The sequence below is a fragment of the Amblyomma maculatum genome, chromosome 1 (genome assembly GCF_055883805.1).
Source record: "Amblyomma maculatum isolate TAMU_Amacu chromosome 1, ASM5588380v1, whole genome shotgun sequence".
Classification (NCBI taxonomy): domain Eukaryota; kingdom Metazoa; phylum Arthropoda; class Arachnida; order Ixodida; family Ixodidae; genus Amblyomma; species Amblyomma maculatum.
This window is the reverse complement of record NC_139344.1, coordinates 35687452-35712067: the sequence shown is the minus strand read 5'-3', so window position 1 is coordinate 35712067 and position 24616 is coordinate 35687452. Positions and strand designations below refer to the sequence as shown.

At 47.1% G+C, this 24616-nt stretch overlaps 1 protein-coding gene across 1 annotated transcript in view; it reads right to left on the bottom strand.

Annotated features, from left to right (window-relative positions):
- The window catches only part of LOC146202123 (neuropilin-1-like), a 38772-nt gene extending 21007 nt beyond the window's left edge, over nt 1-17765 (bottom strand). Inside the window, exons 1-4 of the mRNA XM_084600210.1 lie at nt 17604-17765; nt 17247-17388; nt 13624-13737; nt 10459-10686 (exon numbers count right to left, since the gene is read on the bottom strand). Coding sequence (XP_084456336.1) covers nt 10459-10686; nt 13624-13737; nt 17247-17388; nt 17604-17765 — 646 coding nt within the window. The remainder of the gene's footprint in view (nt 1-10458; nt 10687-13623; nt 13738-17246; nt 17389-17603) is intronic.
- Between the last annotated feature and the right edge of the window lie 6851 nt (nt 17766-24616).

Genomic DNA, 24616 nt, shown 5'->3' with positions numbered 1-24616 from the left:
AAATGTAATTCACCACAAGTTATAAAGCACTATTAGTTATTTCTGATGGAATTCTTGAGACGGTATTTTCTCGATAGTTGGTCGTCATCTTGTGAAGCAAAAAAAAAAACAGGCCATAGCACAATTTTTGAGCTTGGCTGTGCTCACTTTGTCTTTGTGTTCTTTTCTGTGTCCTGTTTTTTAGCTCTGCTTCTTATGATGGTGCATAGTTATTTCATTATACTTAGAATTATCGCATTTTTTAATATATTTATTGACCTGATGTTGATCTGCTAATTGTAATTTTTTGCAAAAAGCACTTGGGTTCTATGCAGTTTAGAGGGCTTAGGTAATGCATTACAGATTTGTTGAATCAATATTTTAATGTTCAGCTGCAGCCATGATGAAACCTTTGATCCAAACAGCCAGAACACATCTGGCTGATTGTTAGTATTATGCATAGCACATATGACATCGATGTATATGAAAGCTTTACAAGTGTGAAAGTATTTCAGGTTCCTCCTTTCCAAGTTGCATTTTGCCTTCATGGTTAGTCTTTTTCTTGTAGACATTTTATTCTTTCAGTAACTCTTAGAGAGCTGACAGTAGTCGTAAAACATCACTGAAGGAACAGAAATGAGTTCTGCTATTTCCTTAAATTGACATCATTTCATTAGGTAATGTCAGTGGAGCTCTGGAATGAAGACCCCACTCATAGGCTGAAGCAATTCCTTGTGTTTTTCCACCTCCTCCTTATAGCTGCGTTTATTTTTGATGTTCAGGAAACTGTGACATGGTCGCTTATCATACTTGTTCTGATAACATTGCTTAGGACACTTATATATGGGTAAGCAAAGATGTTCCAGCAATAAAATTTTGTGTGGGATGAGTTCTTCAGTACCTCCAAGAATTTCTTTGGCATGATTTTTATTAGTGTAGTGGCCATGATGCATCCACTTTTCACCAGTCATACTTAATCAGACAGTTTTGAGTTAGCTTACAAACAGTACTTTCTATTTGTTTTGTATCTGTGAAGTGTTAAATTGCAGACAAAGCAAAATTAGATGTGTGCACCTCTCACTTTTCAAAATTATTGAACAACTTGTATAATTATAAACTGGCAAAAACTATACAGTGTGCCCCAAGGATAAATTGCTGTGGTAAGCTTCTCACCATGAGCATCAGCATTTATTGTAGTCTGAATAGTATAAGATTGAAAACGCATTTGTTTTCCTCAATGTCTTCATATATACCTTGTGAACATGAAAATAGCGTTCAGCATTTTATGCTGCCTGCCATAATGCTTACTGAATAAACCATATTTCGACCTCTAATGCTCGTTGCCAACTCTGCAAGAAAACAACCTTTCAAAAGTGATTCTGGCTTACATATTTTCAGCGGCCTAGCATTCTTTGAGAAATACTTGTTTCTGACAACAACCATCCTCACTCAGCCCTATGACATCCCATTTCATACCCTCTAGTTCCTCTAACAGCACTGCTAAACTAGCATCACTAGCTAGGGTTCTAGCGTTAAACGTTGCCAGGGTCAGTTTCCAATGGCGGCCTGTCCAGTAGTATTGCATCGTACCTGTACTCACCTATGGGGCTGAAACGTGGAGGCTAACCAAAAGGGTTCTACTTAAGTTGAGGACAACTCAGAGGGCTATGGAACGAAAAATGGTAGGGGTAACATTAAGAAATAGGAAGCGTGCAGAGTGGGTCAGAAAAATAACTCAAGTTACTGACATTCTAGTAGAAACTAAGAAGAAATGGGCATGGGCAGGACATGTAGTGCGAAGAGAGGATAACCGATGGTCAGTCAGGGTAACAAACTGGATTCCAAGGGAAGGAAAGTGTAGCAGGGGGCAGCAGAAAGGGTGGGGGAGGTTAAGAAGTTCGCAGGGGTCAAGTGGATACAGCTAGCACAGAACCGGGTTATAACATTAGAGAAATATGGAAGAGACCTTCGCCCTGCAGTGGGTATAGTCAGGCTGATAATGATGATGATGATAACTATTCCTGTTCTGAAAACCCAAAACATATTTTTCTTTTTAACTATACTCGTATACATACCTCTTTTAAAGCGGGTAAGTAGAACTACATGCTACAGTGTCATTGCCTTGTTTGAAGACAGCATAAAGCTGCTTTGAACAATGCTGTTACTGTTCACATACTCAGCATATGGCTTGGTGGATTTTTTTGCTTTCATATATCATATGCCAACCATTATTTATCTTTGGGATATTACACTGGGCGTTACGAAGTTTCTTGGGACAGGCTTATTTCCTTACTTTTTCTTTTATCAGCTCATATGGCACATGCATCAGCAATCTCGTTGCAGCTAATCCCAAAATGTATCCTATGGCTACAAAAGATTTTATGTGGCTGTTGCATCATTTAAAATGTCCCTATGGAAAGTGTTACAGGGTTTTGCTGGAATGTAGTGCTCAAATTAAGTGCACTCTCAGAGAGCCTCTGTATGAATTGTACTGCTTTTGAGACTTCTGATGAGGGTCAGCATAACATTCACAAGGAGAAAGAGAATGACAGTACATGCAGTGTTGTTTTTCCTAATTCCATATTATGTGCCACTTCCACTTATATGCAGCTAGCTCAAGCATATGGAGCTTGTTTCACAATGTGGAAACGCCACTACAGCACATACATTTGATCCTCTGCACTTGGAGCTATTGCTAAGGCCCGCGATTCTGCACATTGTGCCATAGTGTATATATCTTTATTTTTCCTCTTTTCTCCCTATCGCTCACCTCTTTGATTTCGTCTTCTGCTTCCTCACTACCCATTTATTTCTGCCGTCCCAATTCAGGTGCTTCAGATATCAGATAGCAGATACCGGGGCTGACAAACACCTTTTCCTTCCTTTCGGATATATAATAAACTAATTACATACTACTGCTACTGCACATGTGCTAGAAAATTGCTTTTCCAGCCGTAATAGGTACCTCTGACAAAATTTGCATTGCATTCATTTTCATAGCAGAGGCTGACTACTGTTCTCCCTGGAAGCGAATGTCATGTCTGTATACATATGAGCAAGGCGCAAGCTGAGTAGCTGGGCTTTCATTTTTCTTTCGATCGCCACCACATCGCGGTGCTGCAGCGTAGCTTGCGAGATGCGAAATTGCGTGGAATTTGTGCAACGCGTACACATGAAACCTGCGGCAACGGCTGCGTGAGCGAAGGCTCTTCGGCTTACTTTCACCCGAGCTGTATTAAACTCTATATAAGAGATTTTGCGAGAAAACAAAGCTGTGTGCTGGGGCTTCGCCATGTTTTCCCCAGTTTACAAGCGAAGCTTACCTGAAACGGATATTTCATGTTTCTGATTTTCCACGGCCGTGTAGCTTCGCTCACAGCGTGCATAGACATCGCGGCGGCGGCGGCGGCATACGTTGACTTAGCTATGACGTATAATCTTTTATAAGTGAAGTTATTTGTTCTCTTTGAAGATAAAAACGTCTTCCGAGGCCAGTCCTCGCGGATGAACGGTCGTTGAATGCGGCCGGCACGCGATTATACAAGCACGCTGTACACGGCGATGTGCGAATCGTATAGGCACTGCCGCTGTCGTTTGCGTGGCTGCACACCCGCCACGCACAACCGGCCAATGCAGACATCAACCTGCTTAGTTTGTGGGAAGGCAGATGAGGCGTGAAAAACCAGTGAGCTCCTCGTCGCGATCGCGGCTTCCGATGTAGCATCCGATGTACTACATTCGAATATAGCCTGCACGCTCGCTTGCGGGGAATAAGGCGAGCAGCATAACTGGTATATTTGTCGAATGTACGTGGCTTTAGGACATTCTACTACGTGCACTTTAATGCTCAAGAATCGACTCGATACGTCGGACATACCTATATACTTCGTTCTACCACACCGCCATATGGTGCGCTATGCACGAGATGAGCCAGCCAAGTTGGCCGCCATTCTTCATTACCGCCCACCTTGACCACCTTGACACCAAGGCTGCCCCACGATGGCCCCACCGTAGGGAACCATAACCACCGTATCCACCACAGAAGCAAGATCACACACCATGCACACCTTTTGCTACCATCGCCAGTATGGCGCCACGAATTCAGTCGGGTTTTTGGTGGTTAGGGTGGAAAATGGTGGCCATGGTTATTTTTCGGTGGTCATGATGTGGGCAGTATGGTGGTCGAGATTGACCACCATAAAGCATGCCCATCATGGACACGAAAAAAACACCATGGCCACCGTTTTTCCACTCTAAATACCATAAACCCACCACAAAACGATGGTGGTTTTATGGTAATCTACGGTGGGATTTTCGATAGGGCACCCTTTCAACATAACAGTTATCCAAGTCTATACACCGACCACTACTGCTGAAGAAGCTGACGTTGAGAGATTTTATGCGGACTTACAATGCCTTTTAGACCGCACCCCATCATCAGACGTCGTTTTTCTCATAGGAGACTGGAATGCTAAGGTCGGGAGTGAAGAAATATCTGGAATTATAGGCAAGTTCGGTCTTGGCGAGCCAAATGAAGCTGGGCAGAGGCTAGTAGAGTTTTGTCAAGAAAACAACCTGACCATAGTGAGTACTCATTTTCAACAACACAAGAGGCGCCTGTACACATGGACTTCACCGGACGGTCTGTACAAGAATCAGATCCGATTATATTCTTTGCCGGCAGAGATGGAGAAGCGCTATACAAGCAGTAAAAACAAGGCCTGTGGCCGATTGTGGCACCGATCATCAGCTTCTTGTTGCCAAAATTAAGCTTCGATTGAGGAAAACGCAGAAAACTAGAAGGCCTTTCAGGTATGATCTGGATCAAATTCCATTAGAATATGCTGTGGAAGTGAGGAATCGATTTCAAGAATTAGATCTAGAAGACAGAGAGCCCGAAGAGATGTGGACCGATGTTCGTGACATAATACAAGAAGTTGCTACTAAGGTAGTTCCAAAGCAAACGAAATGCAAGAAAGCAAACTGGTTATCTGAAGAGGCTTTGCAAATAGCTGAGGAAAGGAGGATGGCAAAAGTTATGGGGGAAAGAGAACGATACAAGGTTCTCAATGCGGATTTTCAGAAAATAGCAAGGAGAGATAAGAATGCCTTCCTGAACGTACAGTGCCAAGCAGTTGAGGACAACAAACAGCCAATTAAGGAACACAAGAGCTCTGTATAAGACAATCAAAGATATCAAAGGAAGCTTCTGTGCTAAGCTGGGCATGATAAAGGACAAACGAGGCAAGGACCTCACTGAAGTCTCAGAGATAAAGAAGAGGTGGCAGGAATACACAGAAGAACTGTACAAGAAGGGCCCGAAAGTGCAAACCCAACATAAGACAGTTGTGATTACTGATCTCGAGCCGGGCATCCTGAAGAGTGAAGTTGAATGGGCCTTAGCCAGCCTTGCTAAGAATAAAGCTAGCGGAATTGATGGCATTCCAGCTGAGTTGCTTCAAAACCTCGACCATGACGCTGTTAACATTCTGCATACATTGTCAGAAGATTTGGACAACCCTGCAGTGGCCACAGGATTGGAGGAGGTCAGTTTACATCCCCATCCCAAAGAAAGGCAGTGCCAAAGATTGTTCCAACTACCGCACGATCGCGCTTATTTCGCATGCTAGCAAGGTGATGTTGCAAATCCTGCAAGGTAGGCTGCAGCAGTATGTGGATCGGGAGCTTCCGGACGTGCAAGCTGGGTTTCGCAAGGGCAAAGGAACTAGAGACCAAATTGCCAACCTTCGCTGGATCATGGAAAAAGCAAGAGAGTTCCAGAAACCCATCTACTTCTGCTTTATTGATTATGCAAAAGCGTTTGACTGCGTAGATCACAGCAGATTGTGGCAAGCTCTCCAAGAGATGGGAGTTCCAATTCACCTCATCTGTCTCCTCAGGAACCTGTATGAAGGGCAAGAGGCCACAGTCAGAACTGGGCATGATCTTACTGATTGGTTTTTGATCGAGAAAGGAGTGAGACAAGGCTGCATACTGACGCCCTGCCTATTTAACTTATATGCAGAGTGCATCATGAGGAAGGCCGGTCTGGACGAGTCTTCAGCTGGAGTGAAGATTGCTGGAAAACGTATCAACAACCTTAGATATGCGGATGATACAACTTTAATGGCAAAAAGTGAAGTGGAACTCAAGAGACTTCTGATGCGCGTACAAGAAGAGAGTGAGAAATTTGGGCTTAAACTGAACATTAAAAAGACAAAGATCATGGCGTCTTGCCCTATCAAGTCCTGGAGCATCAATGGACAAGAAGTGGAAGCTGTGAAAGATTTTCTCTTCTTGGGCTCCAAGATTACCTCGGAAGGAGACTGCAGCCATGAAATTAGGAGACGTCTGCTTCTGGGAAAGAGAGAAAGGGTTAGCCTTGACCGCCTAGTAAAGAGCAGAGACATTACACTGCCAACCAAGATCCGTATAACTCGTGCTATCGTCTTCCCAGCTGTGATGTATGGATGCGAAAGTTGGACTGTGAAAAAGGCTGACCGCCGAAGAATTGATGCGTTTGAATTGTGGTGCTGGCGAAGACTCTTGAGAGTTCCTTGGACTGCCAGAAGATCAAATCAGTCGATATTGTCGACCATAAACCCTGACTGCTCACTGGAGGGTCAAATTCTAAAGTTAAAGCTCAGCTACTTTGGTCATCTGATGAGAAGAGAGGAGTCGCTGGAGAAAGATTTGATGTTGGGAAAGGTTGAGGGTCGCCGGGGAAGGGGTAGGCAGCGAACGCGATGGTTAGATGGCATCCTCCAGGCACTGCAGATGAAGTTATGTGATGTTAGGAAGATGGTGAAAGACCAGAAAGCGTGGCGTGACATGGTCCATAGGGTCACGAAGAGTCGAACACGACTGAACGACTGAACTGAACTGAGTACGAGAACAATAAAATTTACCAGAACGAAAAAGCGCAAAGCGGATGCAACTTGAAAGGTTAAAACTCATGGCATAATAAAAAAATTTATATTTTGTTTTAAAGCTAAGCGCGTGAGAGCTGCTGGGACGCCGTTAACCTGTAGGGCTAAATATGAAAAAAATTGCGTCTTTAGGTTTGTCATTCACCCGTTGTACTATTCTCCAACGTTAGTGTAATTACATTCTCCTCAAAGCGCGGAGTCGTGCACCTTTCGCCGCTCCGCGTATACTCTCGAGCCATTCTTTCAGGTTAGACGACGTTTATTCCTTGTCACTAGCTTATTCATTTCCGTCGAGTAACACACACACACACACACACACACACACACACACACACACACACACACACACACACACACACACACACACACACACACACACACACACACACACACACACACACACACACACACACACACACACACACACACACACACACACACACACACACACACACACACACACACACACACACACACACACACACACACACACACACACACACACACACACACACACACACACACACACACACACACACACACACACACACACACACACACACACACACACACACACACACACACACACACACACACACACACACACACACACACACACACACACACACACACACACACACACACACACACACACACACACACACACACACACACACACACACACACACACACACACACACACACACACACACACACACACACACACACACACACACACACACACACACACACACACACACACACACACACACACACACACACACACACACACACACACACACACACACACACACACACACACACACACACACACACACACACACACACACACACACACACACACACACACACACACACACACACACACACACACACACACACACACACACACACACACACACACACACACACACACACACACACACACACACACACACACACACACACACACACACACACACACACACACACACACACACACACACACACACACACACACACACACACACACACACACACACACACACACACACACACACACACACACACACACACACACACACACACACACACACACACACACACACACACACACACACACACACACACACACACACACACACACACACACACACACACACACACACACACACACACACACACACACACACACACACACACACACACACACACACACACACACACACACACACACACGTCAAATTCTAAAATTTTCACATTTTCACGATTCACCTAGGCAGTGGCCAGAAGTCTTTCTTAATACCGCCATATTGGATAAACTCAGGCGACCTATATTCGTGGAAATTGCAAACATCCCTTTTCAAGTAAGCATAGCGACTGCAGTTTTTCATAACCAATGTCACAAAAATTACTCAGGCAATTCGCGCTTACATAATTGAATTACACGAGATATGTATTGTCCTCTTCTAAATTAAGGTACATAAAATTATAACAAAGAAAACCGTAAAAAGAAGGGGGGGGGTGCAAACTCAACTCGCAAGCCAATGTTTCGTCAAAAGGAATTCTTTTCGTCCGAGCAGTGTGATCATCTTGTCGAAACGTTGACTTCCAAGCTGAAGATGCCCCCTTCCCCCCCCCCCCTCCCACCCCCTTACCTTTGTTCGGCTTTCTTCGACATTGTGTAGCCACCTCCTTCACCTCGTACTACTCCCCCCCCCCTTTCCAGCAAGGCAAAAAGAAAAAAAGTCTAGTGACTGTCTATCCTGTACGTTTGCTTAAAAAGACACTGGTAACAACTCCAACCAGTTTTTGTTCTAGATAAAAACAAATTTTATGGCCTTTATGGATGTGTTGATGTTTGTTGTTCAGCAAAAGATGCATTTATTGCCGAAAAAAAATAAATGCGCTTAATAACGTCCCCGCCACTGGTCTGATACTCATGTCAAGCAAGATTGTATAACAGGAGTTAGTAAAATGTTCGGTGTTCATTTTCACTAAATTTCTTTTTAAGACAGAGCGAATATTTGCCAACAGTTTAAAAACACCATGTCAGATTTAGTAAAAGCTGCACTTACAGTGAACAGCAATAGCACTTTCTCGAGGGCAAGAACGTTTCCTCGCAAGCACTAAGCCGCACGGTATGTGCATCCTTGATTGATTAGGAGTCTTCATGCCCCGCCTTTGCGTTTGAGACCCATGAGAGCCTTCGCGGCATCCACATAGACCAATATGTCTTACGAGTTGAGGAAGACGACTCCTACAGTGGCACGTATTCAGGTTCTCACATGGTGTTATTACTGTAGATACGGAAAAGAGAGTTGTGTGGTATGGAGACTCCTGACCAAGGGTGCACGTACTGCGCGCGACTTGGCGATTGCTTGGCCGTTTGCAGCACATTTGTACTCAGGGATGTTATGGGCATCCGTAATCGGTCGTCTCTCAAAACACATTTCTTTACCGCCATGTCAAGGGGGACCTTATGGTACCTCCGAAGGCCAAAGTTTCTGCCACGCTGAGGAGAATACTCGTTGTCACTTATTAAAGGGAACCTAAAAAAATGTTGATGGTCATTTTCTGGAGCAACCGATCTGTACAGACGGTGTATACAAATATTTTTATAGTATCATTTGCATTTTTTTTTTACTTTTCTTTGCAGTTGATTAGCGCGACGCCTGATCGCGCGTTCTTAGCTGCCCCTGACGAACTGACGCAAAGTAGGCTATCAGGTTTTGCGCGAATCCGCTCGTTGGGCGCGTCCGTATGACATTGGCGGGAAGAAGCGCAGCAGCGCGCAGTCACCAGCCTGTTTTCATTATTTTTCTTTTTTTTTTTTTGCGCGCGCATCGGTGAGCGTTTACTGAGGGGAAGAGGAAGGGCATCATTCTCGATTGAAATTTTAGCCATGCAGTAATGAGCGTTGTAGTACCTATCGTGAATGGTCTCTTTTTTTTTTGCCTTAAGTTAATATTAATTCATGGTCTATACCTTTCGGTCTATGGGGGCGTCGTAAGGGCTGTAATATGGCTCAAATGTTCAAATGTAAACCATGTGGCCTGAAAATTTACCACAAGGCTCCACGTGTACTTCATTCTGCTTCTCTTTCTCCATCCGCCCCGAAACGAGAGCGAAGGTCGGGTGGATCAGAGGAACTGAGGCATGGACAACTTCGCTGTTGGCTTGTCGCGCATGATGGCGGCGATGCGTGTGGGTGGTTTTATTTTTCGCCTTCTTTCGTTTTTTCCATTTCTGATCTCCTTCCTCTATACCTAAGCAATGGTGACAATAGTCTAGTTAGTGATAGTCAATATGGCTGTGATCTTTTAGCCTATTTTTCAATAGCTACTTACTTCTATACTACTGGTAAACTACTGCCTCTTGTGCCTATACCCAAAGGGAGAGACTCAGTCTTACCACCTTTTCTTACCTCATAATCGCCCGCGAATCCTCGCTCTCAGTTATGTTACGGTGCTGGCAGAATAGACAATTTCAGCGCCCTCTTGTTTGCCACGCAGCGCAGCGCTCCTCGAGAGCATTTGAGCAGACTCACCTACGTCATCTGGCGCTCGAGTTCCGCACAGGCTGCGGCCTGCGACCAGGAGGCGCGGCTTCTCGCACGCTCCTCCGTCGGGTCCCAGGGAGAAGCGCTTGAACCGCACCTGCACCTGGCACACTGAGGGATCGAACTTGCGCACGACGTAGAGGCAAGCGCCGCCTGCCGGCGATGGACCCTGCAGCCGGAACTGCTCCTTGGCGAACGTGCCGCCGCACGGAGAACCTGTGCCGATATCCGCGAGAGAGCGACACTGTATTCTCTTCCTCCGGAAATTGCGAACAGATCTCTGCGCGCTACAGAGCTCTGGCACGCTTCATTACTGTCCATTAGATGACGCAGCGAAATGTTGATTTAATTACCAACATCATCAGAAAGCTTTCGAGTGCGGCCATTTCTGTATACGTTTGTCTCCTACAACTTGAAGTTGTTATGCTGCCAGAAAATCAGGGGACGAACTCTCAAACCTTGCTGCCACAATTGAACTGACAGACAGCAGCCGTGCACGGGAGTTATGTCCTTGCCAGATGCTTTGATATATTGTTCTACATCCCGATTCTCTGGAGACAACTTTCCGCCCACTTTTCAACTGTAAGACGCACACGCACGCACACGTTTGGTTTCCAACAAAAACCCAAAAGCAGGCAATAAGGTGCATTAAATTCTAAAATCTATAAGGTAATGCTCAAGATAAAACTGTCATTTTTATTTTTTCACTGGTGCTTTATTTTTCTCAGCTGTAAAACAATACCGTAGCTCTGAATTCTCATTTGGTAAAAACATTCCGTATGTGGCAAGAAGCTTTTCCGTAAACTTCATTTTCTCGATTTCATTGTGCTGTTGTGCACTCGCGCGAGGTTGAGTGAGTGTAAAAGCGCACTAGCTGCCTTGGATTCCCAGTGACCCATCCAAGGAGCAACTATAGGTACAGGCGACAAAGGGACAGCAACCACGAGTCAGGTAACTGCAACGCACTCCTCTGCCGAACCTGCCCAGTCGCGCACGAAAGCCACACGGTTCAGGCAAGCCGAAATACTGGTTGTCTCAGTGAATAGTTAAAGCAATTCCTGAAAAAAGAAAGTTCAAAATAAGCAAACATATTTAATGAACAAAGTTTCAGCCGCAGCTAAGAAAATCTACTACAGTACTCTTCTAGTTAAGTATATTACCTAATGGTTAATACTCACTAATTAATTTCTTAATGAACACAACTGTGTGATTAGTGGTAATGGGAATTTGAAGCCGTGGGCGAGACAACGTCGTATGATGGTCTGGAACAAAGGTAAAAAAAAAAAACAAAAAAAAAACACGAATTTTCTAAAGCGCTACAGCACGAAGAAACCCAGCGCTTTTCTTTTCTTCCCATATAATATCGAAATGGAGTGCATTTCACGAGCAAGAAGCGCATGGAAAAAGGCACGTCAGCTCGTGACGGGATGGCAACTGCGGGAAGGCCGAACTGCAGCCTGCCCTACTGTACCGCGTCATGCCCCTTCTCTTGCGTCGCTCTAAGCGAAAAAAAAAAAAATTACTAGGCAGCTGGCAATGTCCGCCATTTTCTTGCTGCAAACGGCGAAGCAAGAGAATCTGCTGTAGATGATGTGAAACTGTGCGCACATGCAGTTCGAACTGGGCCCGTCGTCATAGCAACACACACATCATCAACAGACCTCGCGTTTCCACTAAGCTACCCGCGCGTCTGATCAATGCCACACCTAGACGTTTCCTCTGCTTTACACATCTGGCTTCTTAACACAGGCAGTCGACGTCGACGTCGCTGTGGTTGTGGCTCTAGTGCGAGCCGAACTTGCTGTAACTAATGCGGATGGTTATTGTGTCTCAGACGCTATGCTTAACACAAACCGCTTGTTTCGTCTTGCCTTGGGAAAGAGAGCCGGCCTTGGACCTCACGAGTGCTTCTCACGGCTCTCAAAAAACAAACAAACACGAGTGCAGCCAAGCTCATTTTCCCATGAGGAAGAAAAGCATAGTCGCTGTTTCACTCGGACGTCCATTAACTGTCGCCGACGAGGAAATGTTTTTCCGACCTGAGTATCTTACCGGCATTACGAAGTGGCTGAATGACAACCGAGAATGTCAAGTCGCTGCCATGTTCCTATGAGGCAAATTGCCCTGACATGCCTAAATACATGCCAGCATTTTCATGCAAAAAGAAAACAAAAATAAGAGAACGACAACGACGAAAAACCGACAACGAAGTACATATGCTCTTGGATAATCTCGCTACATACTGCTCAACAAGGTAAACATAAGGGGAAGAAAATATCACTCCATTGATCCGAAATAGAGATATATGACGCTGTAATGCTAATGCATAGAGGCTGGGTATGTTCCGAAATAAAAGAAGCAAGTTCGCTTTTTTTTTTTTTTACAATAGCGTGCAAAAAGTACAATCGAATGGTTCCAGGTTTTACGACTCTTGCTTCCGAGAATATCGCTAAAACTGTGAGTAAGCAGCTGCAGAAAGTCATTGCCCTTTTTGTACGTCGTCTTCCATTCTGTTAAAAAGCTATGTCATAACAACCCGTGCAGTCACCTGCGCTGACGAACTACAAAACAATAGGGCTTATGATGTAGATGCTTTAGGAATCAAACCGGTCAAGCATATTTAGTAGAAATAGCCCCAGTTTTAACACACATTTACAACATTTAACTGTTAACTGGAGAATTTTCTCTTCATATTGCTAGAGTAATAATAATGAAGAAAGGAGGCAATAAAGATCAGGCGGCTAATTATTGTCCTCTGTTTATGTTTTCGTTGCTTTCGGAAAGCTCAGAAAACGTCAATAATTCTAGAAATGACGACTTCGCAGTAAAGTATAACGTGATAACCGAACATCAGTTTGGATTTAGGGAATTTCTCTCGGCAGGAGACGCCCTTTTAATACATAAGGAAACAATATTGGAAAACTTTGAAAATGTGTTGTCGCCACTGCAACACCAAGTCTAAAACCAAGCAGTTCCGGAGTTACGCTAGGTAAATCCACACACACACACACACAAGATGCGACAATTCTCAATCTACCCACTGCAACGATATTGCCGCATTACGTACATCAGCAATAGAGGCAATAAATTCTGGTACACGAAGGACACCCAGAGGGCAAGCAAAAAATCCAGTATGGTTCGTTTGACATGTACCTTGTTTTGGACACGAGTTTTCGATCTGGGTCAGCTGCAGCGCAAAACCAGTGCCGCTGACCTGTCCATTAGAGTAGAATTCCATCTGCAGGCCTTCTGCAGAGACTGGGAGCACTGGCGCACGGCACGATGCGCAGCACATGAAAAAAGGACGCTGTTAGATGCAGAACCCCCCTCCCCCCCCCCCCCCCCCTCCCGAAGAATAGTATTCGATGGGGAAAATAGCCGGAAAACACAAGGATACAGGGGGAGGCGATGCAGTAGGGACAATAACTTTACCGTAGTAATACGGAAAGTTGAGCTAGTTGGTACATGATTGCAAATTACGAGCGCTGCGACGGAGAACAACGAGAGAGTAATGACAATGTGAAGCGCATGTGCCTTTGGTTGTATTCTGCGAGTATTTAATCTGTGTTCTTCGAATAAACTTTCAGTTGATAGTAGCGCCTGTCCTTGTCATTTCTCTCTCGTTGTTGTTCTCCGTCGCAGCGCTCGTAATTTGCAAACTTTATCGTTTGGCACAGCACTGGCATGAAGGGTAAAGAATTTGCAGTGATAATTGAGGTCGGGTATCAATGAGACATACCTACCCTTGACTTGTACGTCACCGCACTGAATTAAAGATTGACTGACTGATCAATCAATCAATCAATCAATCAATCAATCAATCAATCAATCAATCAATCAATCAATCAATCAATCAATCAATCAATCAATCAATCAGTGTGGTGGCGTCCTTTTTTAAGGCAAGGTAGGTCTCACTCATGGGCCCACTTCCCTTGGAATTCTTTTATCGGTATTACGTGTCCCGCTGAACCCCATTCCTGCCTCTACCCCCCGTGAGGGTCAGCGGCTTTGCCGTTCGTCTCCTGAACCCATGGTCACCAGTTCGGTCTTCCGCGCTGACTGCATTTCGATGGAGATGACATGCGATAGCTTCCTTATGCAGCGCGATGTAAGAGCATGGTTGATGGTGCTAATTGATCAAGATTAATTCAGAACCATAAGCTATTGCGTGCCTCGTAGTCCAATGGTCCTTAAATTCTCATCGTATGCAGCGATGGCGAACCAAAGCAGTGCTATCGTAGCGTCACTCGCGCCCATCGGCGAAAGAACTACCGTTCAGTCTACGGAGGGGAGAACTCGTTCCTCTGATGTGCGTGAGATGGCGTAACGGTACCGCCGTTTTGGTTCGCCGTCGCTGCAGACGACGATGATTTCAGGACTGACTGTGACCGAGTGAGGTAAAAACTCAAACTGAACATAGCATTAGAAAAAAAAACAAAAAAAAAAAACAACAACTTGGTACTCAATTTTAGAATTGCTTGAAATTGTAAGTTGGAACAAGCGAACAGTTAGGCCGAGAGAATTTTCTTTCGGTGTGTTCGAGCGACGCGACATATGGTATGGTGAGGCCACCCAAAAATAATAAAAAATAACTTGCCTCTGCCCGTGCCACAGTGGGGACATTCGTGAATACGATCGAATAATGTGCAAAAGGTACACTAGCGTCTTAAAAGCAAGTGAACATTTCTGACACCAGATGCTGGTTAGGTTGGAGCGTGAAGGGCTGGCGCCTTCGCTCTCATAGATGAACTATTATTGATTGCTAAGCGACGGGAGTGGTCCAGTTACGCTGACGCTTTGAACATTTCATTCCCTGCAATGTCCACCTGAGCGCCAGCAAATTGCGACCAGTATAATCATCACAAATATGCAGCTCCACAGTGCCCAATCTAAAGCCTGCCTTCAGGCTTAAACGGTCAATATTAAACGGTCCCTTCTTTGCAGAGGAGGCGGCGGGTAATTTGGCGCGAATTATGACATCACAGTTAGATACATTTCATTTACACGCTGTGCGGAGCTATATTATCGCTAACTGGTATCACGTCCTTCACTTTCTCATGCCAAACTACTCAGGAACGAGGAAACAACGCATAGAAAGCATAAAACAACGTCTACGTTGGGTTTAGTTCTTGATCGCTGCCGAGAGTTAATCGTATTCGCAAAACATTTGTGCGCGCGGATGGAAAGCAAGAGCTAGCTCTTCGCCTCTCCGTTCTTGTATTTTATACCCGTTTGGGTTCTCATACGTCCCGGACAGACATGGCAGTAACTGAATTACAATAAGGAAATTGCTGTAATTTAATTACCTTTTTCGGTAATTTGTACTGTCATGAATTACTTTTTCGGTTTGGTATTTTAGTAATGCAATAATTACTTTTTGGCAGTAATTTCGCAGCAAAGCTAATTTATTCCTGTCGAAATTACTTTTTACTAAAGTGTGCCCCTACTCCTTCAATAGACAAGAAAGTAGACTGGCGCGAAAGCAGGAACGACGTCTGGAAAGCCGAAGCCAGCTCAACGGGTCGGCAAAAGGAAACAGAATTGAGCAGAACAGTGCGCCTGAGACCTCCTGTGCAGCAGGATCACACAGTACTGCTATCCCATAGCAATCATTCTCCAAGCAGCATGCTATACAAGGCGTCAAGGGAATGCCGAAGGGACAAATGGTGGAAGAAGGCCGGAGTTTAAAACTAGTTGGGAGTGCCGCGCGCGGCGCAATGGCACTCATTGTTGCCTGGTGCCTGCTTACACTGGTTACTAGTGGTGCCTGGTTAGACTCGTCACCACGGGGCGAGAGAGGGTTTGGATGGGGTGAGACAGACGAAAGGGTCAATGGAGTGAGCCACCGTGGCGTGAGCATTACTGAGCGCAAGGTGACGACATAGATTCTTGGGAGTGGTGAAGCAATAAATAAGCTAGCTTCTTTGGGCTCTTCAAATGGTGGAGGCAGCTCCGGGCCAGTAAGACGCTAGGTTCGCCATTAATTTCACGACCGTTCGACCATGCTTCTGATTTTTTTTTTCTGTTGTCTTACTTTGAAATGGCAAGAGCTGTAGAAAAGAGGGAAGGAATAGCTCTCTGGGATGGAATTTGGCGGGAAGACGACGAATGTATGTGCTTCGTGCCTAGAGAACAAGTTATTGTTTTGTTTACTAGCTTTACTTAGTTTTTGCATAGATGAAAAGTAGAAAGTAATTGAATTACTCAGTAGAAGTAATTGTAATGTAACTTCATTACTTTTTGGGAGCAGTAATGAGTAATGTAGCGTAATCACTTTTCTGTGATTTTCAACAAAAGTAGTTAGTAATTTAATTAATTTCTTTTCAAAAATAATTTTGCCATGTATGGTCCCAGACCAGTATCAACTAGGATCCTTGCGTTGTGTTGTGTGCTTCTCTCTCTGTCAGCATCTTTCCGCTGGTTTTAATCCTTACCAACTAGGATCCTGTTACACTAATTATGAAAGCCAACAAAAAAGGTGCAAGAGAGAACCTTCGAGTTAGGAATCGGATTACAGGACCGCTCAATTTGCCGGGCCCAGGTTTTGATGCGTACGCGCGCGCTTTGTTTCAGAGAACCTCTTGATTCTCGATGAACACAGGACACGCCAAGCAAGTGTTCGCAAGCATGCGCCAGTCTAAAGTGGCACAAAGTTCACGTTGTTGCGGGCACTGAAGCAAAAAGTGGTAGGTTCGCGGTGAGGTAGAGCACATTTCCTGGCACGAGTGTGCCGGCGTGCCACCATTGGCGCGGCTATCGTTCTCTCATCCACTAACCGAGAGGCGGCGGCGGCTCGACTCCGCAGATGCGCTCTCCCGTTGAGCGGAGCAGTACGGCGTCACCGGCGTCGCATCGAGGAGCGTGGCCATCCACGTCTAGCTCCTCAAATTTGAGCTCCACCGCGCACACTCCGGCCCCCTGCGCACCGATCAGGAATCAGAGAGAATGTGATTCTTGAAGGAAAGGTCAACCGGAAGCGAGCAAAATAATTGTCACAGTAATTCCAGTGTTGATTTGAACAAGTGCCCGTTATTCTTTGCCGGCCTACCATTGGACATTGTGCTCGGTCTAAGGAACCCGAGGCGTGTATACGAGGAAAAGGAATCACGTGAGAAGCGTGCACTTTCACCCACCTGCGGCCGGAGCGTGTACTTGCAGCGGACGTTCGGGGGATAGGACATGGGGTACCCGGGCGACGTCAGCCGACCGCTTCGCGTCAGCGTCTTGTCGCAGTGCTGCGCGGACGCAAGCGAGGCCAGTCCGGCCGCCAGAGACAGCAGCAGCGGCAACGCCATGGAAGATCAGTGCGTTCGTACGGTGTGCCGCGTCGATGTTTAACTACCGCACTCGCGCCTGCCCGCAGCTCTAGCGGGGAGACTGTGCAGCCCGGCACCTGGCACTCGCGGCCTCAGCCTTCCGTGATCGCTGAGGTGCTCGTGGATCTGATCCGAACGAACGTAATTCCGCATTAGCACTCGTCGGGTGACCCACTCGTGGAGGCAAGGATGCTCGTTGAAAGACTTATGCTTCTTTGTGGCTGTCAGTGAGAGATTATTTCTGACACTCGTTTAGGTGGGTGGGTAGGATCCGGAGACGGGATTCCTGTAATCTCCTTCCTTCATGTGCGGGATAGTTAGACTCACTTTGAAGGAGCCCCGCAATCCTCTGTTAACGCACATCGCCCCGGATCAACTGTCACTCATCGGAGTTAGGCATTAGAGGTATCTTGCAAAGTCAGCTTCAACGTTGAGCTTAGTCTGGCAGCACGTCGACCGCAAGTACGGCCTTTCGCGTTCATATCACAATATTTTGTCTTCGCTCGCGAAGAGCAAGTAATCCGGGTATAAGTCTCATTGGTTTTGCTTGCTGTTCATTAGCTTTAATATCAGCCATAGCCATTGTCCCGGCATTTTATTTTTACTGCGCCAGAATATGTGAGCCCCGTTCGCTCACATCTTGCGGCAATCAGTGATTCCACTGCGCACATAGACCTATATACTATAGAAGCAGGATGAATCCAGCGCACTCTTCAAAAGCCGCTGTAGTTTTGAAGAGATACCGTAAAAGGTGGTTTCTGATTGTAACACGTACAGAAAGCTTACCGATTTTCCTATAGTCCCTGGTCTGTAGGGTTGTTGCCAGTCAGGTCCACTCCAAGGATTTCGCTTGTTTCATTGGGACATTCCAGACCAATCGTAAGGCCGATAACATAAAAATCGTTCTCAAGTTCATGAAAAAATCCCATACTTTGAAGGATGACTCATTAGGCGGGAACATAAGCTTGCATGAGACAACATATATTTTTTTTCTTTCCCTCAGTACTGACCTACATGAAGCATCGCCGCCTCAAAAAATTCGACATTCACCAACAGAAGCAGCCGGAGTAGTGTAGCGAAAGGGCTGGGTGCTTCAGCGTGACAGAACGTGTGGGGTTTTCGCTTTTGAGTACTTTGGTGTTGGTGGGTCATGCAGCAACGGATTACTTGGCGTGTGTAGGTTTCTTACGCTTAGGTGTGGTAATCGTACGCTCGCCTAGCTTTGGGCTCGAGTTCCGGTCTACTTGCTCTGACAGAAAGTAGCGTGATGGTCACATGACCTTGGAAGCTCCCTCCATCGTTTGCTCTTAGCCGCTCTTAGCGGACGATGCCAGCCATCATGCGACCACGACTCAGTTCTATCGTTATCGCGCAGGTACGCCGCGTACATGTTTACCTTTTGGTAGGCGATAGATAACAGCGGCGCGAATCAATCGATGCTTTTCGCGAATGGAGCGCGGCATGCCTGAATGCGAAGCGTTTGGCAGAACTCAGTTCGGCGGGGTTTTGGTTTGGTTTGGTTTTGAGGTTTAACGTCCCAAAGCGACTCAGGCTATGAGAGACGCTGTAGTGGAGGACTGTGGAAATTTCGACCACCTTGGGTTCTTTAACATGCACTGACATCGCACAGCACACGGGCGCCTAGCTTTTCGCCTCCATCGAAAAGCGGCCGTCGAGGCCGGCATTCGATCCCGCGTCCTTGGGCACAGTAGTCGAGCGCCCTAACCACTGCGCCACCCCGACGGGGCGAACACATACCGGCGGTGTTTACGTGGCTTTGTGTCTCTCGTTCCAAGGACCCAACTCGCTGCACTCGAAAGCAGATGAAAACACTAGCAAAAAGAAGCGTTAGCTGCTCCACACACACAGAGGTTCAGTTTCAACGCTTTCAGACCTGCGCGCTAAAGAAATCTCGAAAAAGGTGAACTGCCGCACAGCAGCAGCAAACAATACGTACTCGGGGCTCTGGACGCGTCCGTTTGCAGTTAATTTCAAGACAAGAAAACGAAGATGCAAAATTAAAACAGCTGACAACTGATTAGGAGACCAGCTATGAATATTTGGCCACGGTTTAACGCATGATGTCGTCTGCAGGAGCACGAAAAGTACTCAGAATGCGGACAGCGTCTAACTCAATATTGCCGTCGGTACTGCGGCGCTACGTTACCGGGAGCTTTACTGGTGGTCGGAGTTTTTGGGCTGCCCTAGAGAGAGAGAAAAGAGAAACGAATGTACAACTCTTGACAGCAAATAGTCCGCGACTGTCCCTGACTACCCGGGACTGAAAGTCGAATGTGCCCACTGTGGTGACAAAATGTACAGCCTTTGTCAAAATTGTAGAACCCAGGGCGTCTGCTTCTGAGTGTGTAGTGGCGCTGATTTAGCCCTATTGGAGTTCCTTCTCTTTGGAGAGGGCAGGGCAAAAATTTTGTCACCATCAAGGGATTCGGAACACTGAACATACATTACAAGCCGCACGAAGTGGCTCAGAAGCAGACACTCTAGGCTCTACAATTTTGACAAAGACTGTACCTGGGAATAGAAAGCACTTGATAGGGTGCCATATTGCCGGCCATCGAATCTAGTTTTACTGTAAAAATTAGGCATGTCATCATTTGAAACAAACACAATAAAATACTGTATGAAAGATGAGATCTTTAAAACGGCTCTGAAACACCTCATTCTATGCCGAAAGGAAACCTTAGGATAGCTAAGAGGCTTTCAGAGTGATGCTGAACTGAAATAATGCCTCCTAAACCCACCACAAGAATGGATAAGGAAACGAACGACATTAGGTCGTTCTCGTTTTCATCGATTCAAATTATTTCTAGATTCTTTCGTTTTCAAAATTACGGAAGCAGCTCATCAGCCGTCGTGTTCGCCTAGGCTTTCGTAGTTAATAAAAGCAAAAGGACGGTAGCAAACAAAAGCCTTTTTTTGTGTGTGAAAGAAACTATGTAGCCAAGTGGACAGAAATTGAAAGTATAATCATTGCCGTCGATCTCGTAAGTGCTTAAAATCTATCAGTGAGCTTTTCACCCATTTGAGTTACCTGTCAAGGTGATACCGAAAACTCAAAAGCGGTCGTAATTCCAGACCATTATTTTAGGTATAACTATTGTAAGGCGGCTTTGGTCAGCGTACGGCGTTTTCGGCGTGCACGCAGCCGAAAAAGAAAACGATCTCTCGCACTCGCATCACAACGCACGGTCCAGCATTTCCCTCATCATCATCAGCACCGACAATGAAGTAGCGGCCCAGAAGATTAGGCGCATCATGCAGCTGAGCTTCGGGGGCAAGAGCTACGCCGTCAACGCCCACGTGGCAGCACCGTAAGGAACGCTGCGCGGGGTCGTCCACGGCGTGGACCCGGGAACCTCAACGGAAGAACTCAAGACCAACCTCAGAGTCCGCACGCAAGGCGTGAAGATCCTGGCAGCCAGAATGCTCGGGAAATCCAGCACGGCCGTCATCACCTTCGACGGCCCCATTCTCCCGAAGCAGGTGCTGTACTACGGCGGGGAGATGTGGTGCTACCCGTACCGGCCCACGAGGCAGGTGTGCTACGCCTGCGGCCAACAGGGGCACCGAATGGACGTCTGCCCGAACCCGGAATCCAGGACCTGCAGGCAGTGCGGATGCCAGAATCCGGCACCAATGCACACCCAAGTGCCTGCTGTGCGGCGGCGATCACGCGGTGGGCACGAGAGACTGCAAACAACGCCTCAAGTCAGCGAGCGAGCTGAGGTGGGAACCCCAGCAGCAGCAGCGGCGCAGCCGAGGCCGGGGAAGAAGACCAAGATGGTTCCGGGACGAGAGCCAGGACCCGGGCCGGAGCAGCCGCGGCAGCAGCCGGAGCCAGAGCCGAGGGTCCAACCGGGACGGGTCCTACCCACCCCTGGGCAACGCCAGCAAGCAACAGCCGCAGCAAAAGCAGCAGCCGTGGCAACAGAAAAAGAAAAAGAGCGGCGGAGGTGTTAAGGTGAGCTGGGGAGACGGTCCTCCCAATCACTTTTTGCTCCGCACTCTAACACTAACAACATACAAATCACACAAGACAAACAACTATTAGAAGAGATTACGAGCCTCAGGCGCGAACTAGAGCAAAGTCGCGAGGAAGCGAGGCAACTAAAGAAACAACTAAACGACATTATCAGAGAGAAACAACAAATGAGGGCGGGTTATTCGCCGGCTAGAACGCCGACTCCACCACTTCAAGCGATGGACATTGGGCAACAAAACCACGAAGCGGGAAACCCAATTGATGATATAAAAAACCTCATAATGGCTCTACAGGGACAGATGCAGCAAATGCAAAGTGAACTGCAACAGACACAACAAAAGTTTGGCCTGCAAGAACAGAACTTTAGAACCTATGTTAAAAACAACACCACGCAAAGAACCACCAACGACGCCAGAGACAGACTATACAACAAACGCAGGTTCGGCGCAGAGACCCCCAACACAAACAACAATACCAAACAGGGCAGAACGCCACCGACAACTAGAACTTTGGCAATGGAACTGCAGGGGGTACAAGCGTAAGCAAGGACTCCTGCAGTAATTCATATACACCAGAGGAACCCCACCGGATGTAATTATGTTACAAGAAACAAACAACACCCCAACGCTCAGGGGCTACAGGTGTCAGGAAAGCGGACGCACTGCGACCCTCATAAGCAAACAAGTAGTAGCCATAGCACACAAAGAAATAGAGGACACCCAGGTCGAACACGTAATTACAGAGATAATTCCCAAAAAGAAAACAAATTCCAAAAGCACCTATATCGTAAATCTATACAGCCCACCCAAGCAAACAAATGGGAACTTTATTAGGCTCTTTGCGGAGGCGAAAAAGTTGGCGGGACAAAACACCTTAATCATAGCGGGCGATTTTAACGCCAAGAGTCCGAGATGGGGCTATAACAGAGAGGACAAAAAGGGGCGCGGCATCTGCACGGCGGCAGAGAACGTAGGATGCGAGCTGCTAACCGACGAGAATTAACCGACTAGGCAGGGGAACAGCGTCAGTCCAGACACGAGTCCCGACCTAACCTTCATAAGGGGCGCCAAACAAGCGGAGTGGGAAAACCTACTCGAGAACCTTGGAAGCGACCACCACATAATAAGGATCTGCACAGTGGCGGAGAACGTCAGGAGGAAGATTGGCACGGCTCGGCTGACGGACTGGGACGCCTTCAGAGCGCACTGCAAGCAGCTCGAGGGCGACATCGGTTCTGCGGAATAGTGGAGCCAACAACTCAGACGAATCCAAGACCTATACACTAAAGAAGTAGACAGAACGGAACAAACGCCGGAGGTGGACAAGCGGCTCCTCAAGCCATGGGAGGCGAGATGCGGGCTCACCAAGCGGTGGAAGAGACAAAAACTCAACAGGAAGCTAAAGAGGAAAATTGCCGATATAACCAAGCAAACGGAGCAGTACGTGACGCAGCTGGCCAGGCAGGGGTGGCAGCAATTCAGCAACTCGCTGAACGGCACCCTCAGCACAGCCAGAACGTGGCAGATCCTCAAGGCCCTCATGGACCCGAGCAAAAACAAATCCGAAGGCAGCAAGTCGATACAGAGGCTGGTGCACCAATACGAAGGCACGGACGAACAACTACTCGAAGAGGTCCGGATCAAGTGCTACGGCAAAGATCAGGTCAACAGCTACCGAGAAGAATACCGCGGCGAGGAGAACCCGGCCATGGACCGACCCATCACGAGAGAGGAGGTCGTCGAGACGATAAGATCGGCAACGAAGAACACGGCGGCGGGGGCGGACAAGATTCGGAACTCGCTAATAAGAAACCTCAGTGACGAGGCGATAGATCAGCTTACGACCTACCTCAACAAGCTCTGGCAAGAGGGAAGAGTGCCGGCGGAGTGGAAACACGCCGTCGTCGTGATGATTCCGAAGCCAGGCAAAAAGCTGCAGATCGAGAACCTCAGGCCGATATCTCTAACGTCGTGCCTGGGCAAGCTGTACGAGAAAGTGATCACGAAAAGAATCCAGTCGCACCTGGAAAACGAACAATGGTACCCGGACAGCATGTACGGGTTCAGAGCCAACCTCTCTACGCAAGACGTGCTGCTCCAACTCAAGGAGCAAGTGCTCGAGGCGATGCCGAAGGCGGGCGAAAACGTCGTCATGGCCCTCGACATAAAGGGGGCTTTCGACAACGTAAGCCACGCGGCCATCATGGAAGGCATCAACAACACCAACTGCGGGAGGAGAACGCACGATTACGTCAGAGCTTTCCTGAGCGACAGAACGGCGACCGTGGGGCTGGGCGAGCTGAGAAGCGACGTCTTCCCCACGTCGTGCAAAGGCACACCCCAAGGATCCGTCATATCACCTGTCCTCTTCAACGTGTCAATGATTGGACTTGCAAGACGGCTCAAGGAGATCCAGGGCATCCAACACGCGATGTACGCCGATGACATCACGATATTGGTCACCCAAGGATCACTCGGGGAGAAGCAAGAAAACCTACAGGAAGCGGCAACTTGCGTAGAAACTTGCACCAGAAAGAGGGGCCTAAGATGCTCGACGAAGTCGGAACTCCTCAGGGTCGGCAAGCATCCCACCCAAGCGACACTGGAGGTCGTTCTCGAGGGACAGAACATCCCGGAAAAGAACATGATAAAGATCCTGGGCATGTGGTTGCAAGGAAGCCGGAAATGCAGCCACACCATCAGCCTGCTGAGTAAGGCGGCAGAGCAGGTGGGCCGTATGATCAACAGAGTCTCCCAAAAGAGATATGGAATGAGAGAAGAAGACACTCTCAAGCTAGTTAACAGCCTAATTGTCAGCCGAGTCACGT